Genomic DNA, 9,978 nt, shown 5'->3' with positions numbered 1-9,978 from the left:
GGTGCAAATGGTGAAAGAGTGTATGTGTGTCTCTTTCTCTTCTTATGAGGTCACTAATCCTAAGGAGGGCTCCACCCTCATGACCTCATCCAACCCTAATTACCTCTCAAAGGCCCCACATCCAAAAATCATCACACTGGGGATTAGGGCTTCCACATATGAATGGTGGGTAGGAGACACAAACGTTCAGTCTATAGTGGCACCTTTGTCTTGGCCATCCGCTGAAGCAGACAGAGAGAATTCACTATGCACATCCTGTCTCCTAGATATATTTCGAATCAGATCTGGCTGTGTATGCTATTTTGTACCCTGCTCTTACTGACCTCACAGTATTTTGTTTTCCCATGTTGTTAAATATTCTTTCACAAAAATTTTGCAAATAGCTGCATGGTGTTCTAGAAATATGTATCTGAACATACAGAATGTTTCCAGAATTTTGCTGTTATAAGCAGTGGCCTTGGGGAGAGAGGGACTTCTTGCACTGTTGTGTGTTAAGATGTCTCGCCTATTTCTGTCCTTAGTATTTGAATTCAAAAAAGTTCACTCAAAAAGAAAAAGCCTAAAAAAATGCAAAAGCAGAAATCTCCCTCATCCAATCTCTGTGCTCCCGTTATCACTGTGTCCCTTTTGTTTTCTGTGATGATCAGCAAAAGGCAGCATTGGGCAGTCTCAGGGATGCTCTGTTACTTGGCTTCGAAGGTACGGTAAGGTAAGCGTGAGTCCAGGTGAGGGTGGACAGAGGTCAACCACAGCAAGCAGGTGACCTCCTTTACTGACAAATGTGACTTTCTCTACCTGCCAGTTCCTCTGGGCTGGATCGCCAACCCAGTCAAACAAATCAGAAAACATCATATCCCAGGTCTCTGCAGGGGTGCACATCAACGACAGAAAGATGCTGGGAATGCTTTGGGCAAAGAGGCAAAGCTCTCGCTCAGATCGTCTCATTAGAAGGTCACCTAGGGCAGCTGGTAGACATGGCGAAGTCCAGGCTGGGTTCAACTCCTATGTCAAGTAGAGAAGACAAAAATAGAAGAAAAAATCCCCGAGCTCATGTGTTAACCTAACAAGCAGGAAGGACTTTAAGATTTTTGTGTTCATGCCCAGACAGTGCAATTTATTCCATCATGGTTGGGCAGATAATTGGAAACGTCTAGGGATTTAAATATATTTTTATGAGCATTCAGTGCTGACTTGAAGGCTGTGGGTTGCCCTTTCCCAGGATGGCTTAAAATCTGGTGTGATTCTGTTACAGGGACGTCACAAGGATCGTTACCCTTGTGATTTATCAGACGTGGCTTCTGTTTCACGGAAAGGTTCAGAATCTTCCCAACACTGTCAGAAAGGTGGAAACTGCAAATCTGTTTCCTGAGACCCTGCCTGAACAGAATGATTACACGTTTGATCTATTTGTTCCCTTTTCAGTGGCTAAGCTTAGGAGAAAAAAACGGTCCCATATTCCAGTCTTATAGCAACCATACAGATTATTTTATTTTAATACCGTGAGTCTCCAGGTACTACTCAAGTACTCCCTTGCAAGGAGTAGTGAGGTGAATTGATTTTCCTTGGGTAGAGTCTGGCTTTACTGCTGTATTATTTACCTCTCAGGTCAATATGCCTTCTTCCTTTAATTAGGGGTTAGGAAGAATCCGTCATAGTCCATGTTGACTTTTTCTGGCGGCTTCAATAATAAGGCAATCTGGTAAGCTGGGATGAAGTGACAGATGGCATGGACGTATAGACACTACCAGATGTAAAACCGATAGCTAGCGGGAAGCAGCCGCATAGCAGAGGGAGATCAGCTCGGTGCTTTGTGACCACCTAGAGGGGTGGGATAGGGAGGGTGGGAGCGGCGAGATGCAAGAGGGAAGAGATATATGTATACATGTGGCTGATTCACTTCGTTATACAGCAGAAACTAACACACCATTGTAAAGCAATTATACTCCAATAAAGATGTTAAAAAAAAAAATAAGGCGGTCTATTCATCTGCTTCTCTGACAGCTGGGACAGGAAGAACAAAAACACACCACTAACCAATCTCTTCTGAACACAGTGCATAGACTTCAGGGTAAAGACTGAACAAAGGACCTATATATAACTCTTCTCTTTTGGTCCGAGGGATCAAGTTCAGGTTACAACTTTAATTATGATGTTTAAGTCTTCAGCAAATGGTCAGTCCCATGGACATGACGTAAGCAGTGAAAGTGATTTTTAAACAAAGATATGAATATGTTTACCTTGGAACAAAGTTCCCATCTAGCTAGCCCCATGTGGAGCTGCCAAACTTGAATGAGTCTGTCATTGCACAAAAACTTCTTGGAGCTCTTACTTTGGAAACGACTTTGGTGGCCATGACACATTCTATGAAATGTCCACAGAGATAAATTATGTATTTCTTTGGAGAGTGGATTTGCTTCTGGGAAATAGTTAAGAATCACCCAGAAACCAATCAGGTGAATGGACTTAAGCTGATTGATACCAGCTGGGTGTCAAAAATAAAATATCTCATAAAGTAGCAAAATTGGTGTGTGTGTGTGTGTGTGTGTGTGTGTGTGTGTGTGTGTCCTTCAAGGTAATTGCAAAAGAAGAATTTATAAATGTTTGATCATCGTATGTATTTTAGGAAAATTTAGATGACTGTGGAAGAGAGCAGATGATTATTTTGAAGGTCCGCATTCATTTGGATTTGTCAGTTTTGATATGTTCGTTTAAAAAGTCAATTTTTTTACAGATTCAATAGAGAAAATTGGTTAAATTAACAGAGTTCCAGATAAAACAGATGTTGATTTCTCTTTCATGTACAAGTTTGAAGGATGGGATGGTAGGTCAGCTCCATGAAATCTTCAAGAAGTGGCTTTGTTCTAGCTCATATCTCTGCCATCCCTGCCATACAAGCCTGGCTCTAGCCATCACATCCATGTTCTGGGCAACAAAATGGAGTAAGGGCATAAGAAGGGACATGGGTTTTAGAAATCCGGCCATCTCTGCAGAAGGACTCCTAGAAGCTGTCCTGTAACTGCTCCACTCACATCTCATTGGCCAGAACCTTGTCTCATGACCCTACTAACTGAAAGGGAGGCTGGGAAATGTAGTCTTCATGCCAGGAAGCCATGTGACCTGCTAAAGGAGGGGTTCTATTACTATGGAAGCATGTGAAAGCAAACATTAGGATTGACAGCCAGCAGTCTATGCTACAATTACCTTCACTCATAGCTTACATTTTAGTGAGCTTGAAGGATACTGTGATATTACTTGCCACAAAGCCCTCGTAACTGAAATAATATTCGTTATATTTATACATTGGTTCACGACCATTAAACAAGGAATTGTGCCATGTACATTGCATATACATATTATTTTATTTTATTTGCCTAACAGCCAAAAAACACATACTATTATCCCCATTTAACAGATAAGGAGTTTATCTGTTAATAAATTTAGAGATGTAAAAAAGATTGCCTGAGATCAAACAGCTAGGAAATGACCAAGTCAGAATTTGTTAGCCTCCAGAGCCTAGGCCCTTAACCCCGTTATTATTCCCCAAGAAGGGAAAAACCTTGGGGTTAATTTTATTCTAGGGCCTTGGAGAAGAGGGAAGGGAAGGGGAGTTTTCCATGGCTGGACCAGTTTCATTGTCAAGCCAGCCTGATGCTCCTTGTTGTAAAGACAAGCCCACAGATGTTTAAACATTTCCAACACTGGGGAATGACAGCTCTCACCCTTGGTACAAAATGTTCTCTCAAGCACTTAGGCTGAACCTTCAGGAAGAAGGGGAAAAAACCCTATTTTCTTGGTTGCCTTTTTCAAAAGAACACGATGAAATAGAATATAGTACAGGAAACAGCTAGTGGCTACTGTTCGCCTTTTTGGTCTGGCGAAATTAAAATTTCACTTCTCTGAAGACGCTGTGTTCTGGGAGCGGTAACATCTCATTTCCTGCTCAGCATCTGGAGATAATGACCAAGGGCTGGGACAGACAGTGTGAGCCTGGGAGAGGGGAGGGGGCGTCTCAACTGCTCAGGTTTGGGAGCTGTTTTCTTAGAGGCTCTGACGGAATTTACATAGGTGCCAAAGACCTCAAATCCTGCATTACTTTTATGAAAGTAGAAGAGCGTTAGTGTCTGCAGAAATCTGAAACTTCCTTATACAATAAAAATCCCAAAGCATATTTTCTGAAAACATACATACTCTTATACTTTGAGGGCTATACAATAAATTCTGACTCTTTGGGACAGAGTTGAACTGAAGCAGGTATTGTGGAATAATACACAGTAAGCAGGCAAGGAACACTAAGAAAGTCAGAGGCTTCTTTTGACTGACGTGTACACACTACTGTATATGAAATAGATAACTAATAAGAACCTACCGTACAGCACAGGAAACTCTACTCAATACTCTGTAATGGCTTATATGGGAAAAAATTCTAAAACAAGAGTGGATATATGTATACGTATAACTGATTCACTTTGTTGTATACCTGAAACTAACACAACATTGTAAATCAACTATCCTCCAATAAAATTTTTTTTAAGAAGTCCTTAAGCTTAAGACAGATGGCAACAACCTCATTTCCTATTTCCCAGGAGCCCAAACGTCCCCTTCAACAGTTTGCTCCTCTAGGGCACCCCCAGCCGTTTCTCAGGTCAGGGACAGAAAGCAGAGAGGATGTGAGAGTCAGCCTGGGGGGCTTTGCTGTCCTTGCCTCTCTTCAGTGTGAGTGCCAAGTTGCTGATGCATTACTAGGTGGTGGAGGTCCATGATTCCTTTTGCAAATACTGCATCTTTTCCTTAATACCTGTTTTTGACACTTTTAGGACCTAAAATCAACTCTTAAAAGGTCTCAGTTTCTCCCTCTACCTGTCTTGGATCATAGAGGGCAGTGGTAACGATCTTTACTAAATTACTATTATTTACTCCACAAATGACTCATAGATCTCTAATCCTCCATTCATTCATTCAGTTATTTGTTCATTTGTTCACCCATTTATAAACATCTTTTCATTTGAATCCATCATGAAAACATCTTTTGTTTGAACAGAACCCAATAGAAGGCAGGGCACGGCTGGCACAGGCAGTGCCAGCAGGAGTGCCGAGGATGCTGGGGGAGAGATGCAGCATCCTGAAGGGGGTCAGCGATTTCTGGTGGGCTAGGTTGGCCCCCTCTGAATCCTTAACAGCCCCCAGCAAAGCCTGGCTCCTGTACGTGCTTAATACATGCCTGTTGATTACCATCCTTCAGTGGCTTCCTTTGGTCACACATGTAGGTGCCTAGCATATCCTGGTCTGGGGCATCTTGTCCTGGGGGCATGAGTGTGTCTGGGAGAAGATACTTGCAGACACTAATTATGAGCCTGGTACTCTGTGCCCACAGCCAAAGACCACCCCCAAGAGAAACTATACCCTTGTAGTTCCCTAGCAACTTGCCGAAAGTTCCAGACCCAGAGTCTCAGAGAAAGGAACCTCCTGACCTGCCAGGACCTACCCAGGGCCCAGAAGAGACTAAGCATCTTTCCTGTTTTCCCTGCGTCCTTTCACCTCCGGCCACAGATACAGCCAGAGTAGTGGCTGCAATAGTGCTTTTTCCTCCTGCCACTGCCCTGCAGCTGGGCCTGTCCCTCGGAAAGAAAGGGACCGGCTCTCTCCACCTCTAGCAGGCTGGCCGTGGCAGGCCTCGGGTGACAACTCCACAGCGGGAAGGGCCTGGCCCTTCATGCGGCAGGCTGGCACAGTTGCCTAGCGCACATCTTTTTTTCTAAGTCTCTGATCTTGGGGTCTTTGAAGCTGTCCCTAACCAGGCTGGAGCCCTCACAGGGGAGGGGAGGCCGTCTTGCCACGAGAAGTTGCTCACAGATCTTTCTTCTCGCTCCCGAGAGGAAGGGAGGAGGGGAAATCCATTCTCTGATCATCAGTAGCAGCTGAAAAAGCAAACCCATGAGGTGCCACCCAACTTCATTTACTGTTTTTTCCCCTCAATGAGCCCCCTAAAGTCACCCAGAGGCCCGTGGCCCTGGGAAAACGCCAGGTCCCTGCTGCTGCCCGTTTCCTTCCCAAGGTTATCATTAATGGAAAAAATCTGCCCCCATACCTCCACCCCCCCCGTCACAGCCGAGAAGACTTAGCCCCAGAGCCCCATCCCCACAGCACATGGGGGCCCTCGCTTCCCGGCCGTGGGCCCCGTGACATCACACTGACATGGAGACGCATGTCCGCCTCCCACAGATTCGATCGTCATTGCCTTCTGGGTGAGCCTGGCAGCTTTCGTGGTCTTCCTGTTCCTGCTGCTGCTGTCCATGTCCTGGCCAGCCTCACCGCAGACGAGGAAAGTAAGGACAGGCAGAGGTATGTGGTAAGTGGCCACGTGAGGGGCTAAATAGGGGGTACCCGTATGTCCCAGGTGGAATATTATTTGGCCATAAAAAGGAATAAAGCCCTGATTCATGCCACAACGTGAATGACCCTTGGAAACACTGTGCTACGTGAAAGAGGTGAGGCACCAAAGACCACACGTGGTGTGATCCCCTGGATGTGAAATGTCTAGAAGAGGCAAACCCACAGACAGGAAGCAGATTAGCGGTTGCCCAGGGCTGGGAGAAGGCAGAGTAAGCGGGGCTGACTGCTAAGGGGCACGGGGTTTCTTTGGGGCATGAGGTAAGTATTCCAACATAGATTGTGGTGATGGTCGCACAACTCAGGGAACGTACTAAAGACCATTGAATTATAAACTTTAAACGGGTGAGCTTTGTGGTGTGTAGACTATAACTCAGCTAAGCTGTTGCAGACCATGAAGCGGAAGTTAAATTGGAGGTACAATCCATGCGTTCCAAGTAGTAACTAGACGAGCTTGTTGTATGTTAATTCTCCTGTGCTACACAATTGGCCTCCCGCATCCAACTTTCCCTTCCAGCTGAATCCGCCCGACACAGCCACCGCTGTCCTAAGGACAATGCTTACAAGGTTGTCCTTGTAAGCAAGGACAATGCTCTCTCCCTGCCATAGCTCATGGGACCAGGGGTGGGCAACAAACCTGGAGAGGGCTGGTCCAGGGCTGGCCACTGCCCCTAGAAACATATGGCCTGGCAGGGGAGCTGAGGCCACGAGGCACTGAAGGGGCCAGAGGAAGATGGTGGCTGGGTGCCATTATGGACCAGGAACTCCTGGGATGTGGGAACCGTGAGTCAGCACAGGCAGCTGGGAGCAGGGAGAGGTGGGCAGAGCTGTTCTGAGAGGAGGGGGAAGAGGAGCCTCCAAGCCCCTGAAGGAACCCGAGGGCAGCCCCCCTGCCTGATGGGGTCCCCCTGCCAGTTCCCCGATGGCCTGTGGATCTGCGGATTCACAGACCTGCCTGGAGGGGCCTGTCTCTTCTACCCCCTCGTCCGTCCACCCGCCCTGTCCATAGAGTCTCATGCACCGGGTCTACACACACCAGGTCATTCTGGTTCCCTTGGTCACATGTGGGAGGCGGACGCCAGCTTTCGAGCAATGAAGAAATCCATTCTTTCAGTTTTCAGAACTCATGATGAAGCTAAGCAGATTTTTACCCCCAAGAGATCCCCGAGGGACAAACTAATGAAATTGACTTTCTTTTCTACTCTTCTGAGGTGACTTGGAGCAAGCCCTGTGCTAGGGACAGTTTGCGAGGATACTCTGCTACCCTCCCAGCGGAAGGTTCCCCAGCCTGGTGGGCACACAGGGGTTTTGCGCATCTTCTGGGCACAGTTTCACCACAGGGCAAAATAATGACGCTCTTTGTCCTAACTGGCCGCGTGGCTTACTACAGAAAATGCTCTCCAGGAACTTTGTGACAAGGAATGCTCAGGGCGGCCAAATAGATCCTTAGTTAGATTTAGGAAAGAGAATGCTGAGCTGCTTCCCAGAGTCGTTCTTTCCATGATGGAAAAAAAAAAAAGGATGGTGCGAGCATCACCTGAGTCATCTGGAAGGAGGGCTTAGCTCCCTCGTGCTCCCTTCCTGGTCTTCTTCATTCACGTTCCAATTGTAACCACATTCGAACTGGTTCTCTAGCTTAGACAGCTGTCGGTACACAGCCTCATCTCATCCTGATACCCACAAGGCAGTTATCATCCCACTTCACTGATGAAACTAAAGGCAGGCGGGATGTGTCCTGTGCCCCCAGCACCTCGAGTGAAGGAGGGTCCATCCAGGGAGGATGGATTTCTGGCTCAGATACAAGTTGGCGTGAGGTACGGACACGAGATGAGCTGCACTCAAACACGTGGATGGACGGAATGTCAACCTCCCCCCCTCCCATCCCCCCACCCCTGCCTCCACCAGCTGTGAATCTGTGACATGAGGTCGGGGGAAAGCCCCATGGTCGGGGTCACCATCGAGCACTTCCTCTTCTGTTCCATTTCTCCACTGTGGTAGCTTTGGTGAGCCAGGCTGAGCCCCCCACCCCCGCTTCCTGGGCCTGCTTCCCTGGCAGAGGGGCTCTCACCCTGTGACTCTCCCCTGCAGGCTTTGGCCAGGCAGGAGGGTGCAGCAGGGAGTCCCCTCCCCAACCCGGGGAAGGACAGTTCTCCGGGCAGCTTGGATGCTTCCTTCCCTCTGCTCTGTCCGCAGGAACAACACCCAGCACCACCCAACGTGCCCCTGGAGTCTCGGCCTCAACCTCCCCTTCTGTGTCTGGAAGCAACCCCAACACCACGGGGCCCCCCAGGGGACCCCGTCGCCTCTACCGAGCTCGGTCGAGGAACCAGGTGGCAGAGCGTCGGGCCCCGTCCAGCAGCTGCAGCAGGAGAGTCCCTCCACCTCGGCCCCCTTCCACTCCCCAGGGCCACCCTGCTCTCCTCTGAGAACTGGCCCTCGGTGGGGACCCGCACGGCACCAGCTGACGTCAGGAACTTCAAGCCCAGTGAGCCTCCCCTGCAGACAGAACCTCTCGATGGTAGAACCAACAACCCAAACCAGGGCCATTGCTGAGTGAGCCGGGGAACTCAAACCAACCTGGACACACACGGGCCCTCTGAAAGCCTGGTTACAGGTAGCACGATGTGCAACTAGCTCAAGAATGACTGTACAAGGGGGCGCATGTATGCACTTACCCAAGGCTGGCAACAGCCCGTCTGGCTGAGGGAGGCCCCAAATATTGCTCATTTTCCTTAGTGTACTTAACCTGCCTATTTACTGCTTATGCTTACTTTGGGAAGGATAGACAAGTAAAATATGTATGAATTAAGATTAAAAAATATTCACTGATCTCTACTCTGTCACTTTATAGTTTCAGCTATTACTTCTGCGACGTTTTTTTTATCAACTCTGAGTTCGCTTGGCTGATCTGCACCTTCTTTAGGATGCCCAGGGAGTGCCTGCCAGGTCCCCCTCCATCCCCCACTGACACCCACCGTTACTAAGATGGGGCAGTGTGTGCCTGGCCAGACTCGCTGACTGTGGTCAGGGGACCTGAGCCACACCTCCGACCTTCCCAAGGTCTTTCACAGACAGAGCCCAGGGAGGCGTCTCCCCGGACAGGGCAGTCGGGTGCAGCAGGCAAGGCTTAACTTAAGCCCAAGTGGCAGGAGGATGCTGTGCTGTGTGACTTCATGTGACCTCTGATCTGAGACCGCCGATGGACCCAGTTCTCTAGTGCCTGACAGCCTGCCCCTGGCAGGGTGCCAGCACCATACCACAAAGCCCATAAACCTCACTCCACCCCATCCCAGGTGACTGAAAAATAATTCTGTAAGGTGAGGGCCAGGCCTGGCCTCGCCAGCCTGGGGGACAGTGGGTTAGAAGGGAAGATGGGGGAAGGGAGACTGATGGGCTCCAGAGATGCAGAAAGAGGGGAGAAAGGACCACATGGGCTTTCCAACTTGAATCTAAACGTAGGATTCTGGCTTCACGATATTCTAAGAACATTGTTGCGGGTGTTTTGCAGGGGAGGGAATAGGGGAGGTAAATGCTCCTTGTTTTCTAGACGATGAGCCCCACTTGTGGGAAGGGGACAAATGCACAGAAGCG

General features: G+C 48.4%; 1 protein-coding gene across 1 annotated transcript in view; it reads left to right on the top strand.

Moving 5' to 3' along the window:
* The window catches only part of MRAP (melanocortin 2 receptor accessory protein), a 15,262-nt gene extending 6,318 nt beyond the window's left edge, over nt 1-8,944 (top strand). Inside the window, exons 2-3 of the mRNA XM_007447428.1 lie at nt 6,220-6,323; nt 8,594-8,944. Coding sequence (XP_007447490.1) covers nt 6,220-6,323; nt 8,594-8,944 — 455 coding nt within the window. The remainder of the gene's footprint in view (nt 1-6,219; nt 6,324-8,593) is intronic.
* The last annotated feature ends 1,034 nt before the right edge of the window (nt 8,945-9,978 follow it).

The sequence above is a fragment of the Lipotes vexillifer genome, unplaced genomic scaffold (genome assembly GCF_000442215.2).
Source record: "Lipotes vexillifer unplaced genomic scaffold, Lipotes_vexillifer_v1.1 scaffold689, whole genome shotgun sequence".
Classification (NCBI taxonomy): domain Eukaryota; kingdom Metazoa; phylum Chordata; class Mammalia; order Artiodactyla; family Lipotidae; genus Lipotes; species Lipotes vexillifer.
This window is presented reverse-complemented; position numbering and strand designations above follow the sequence as displayed.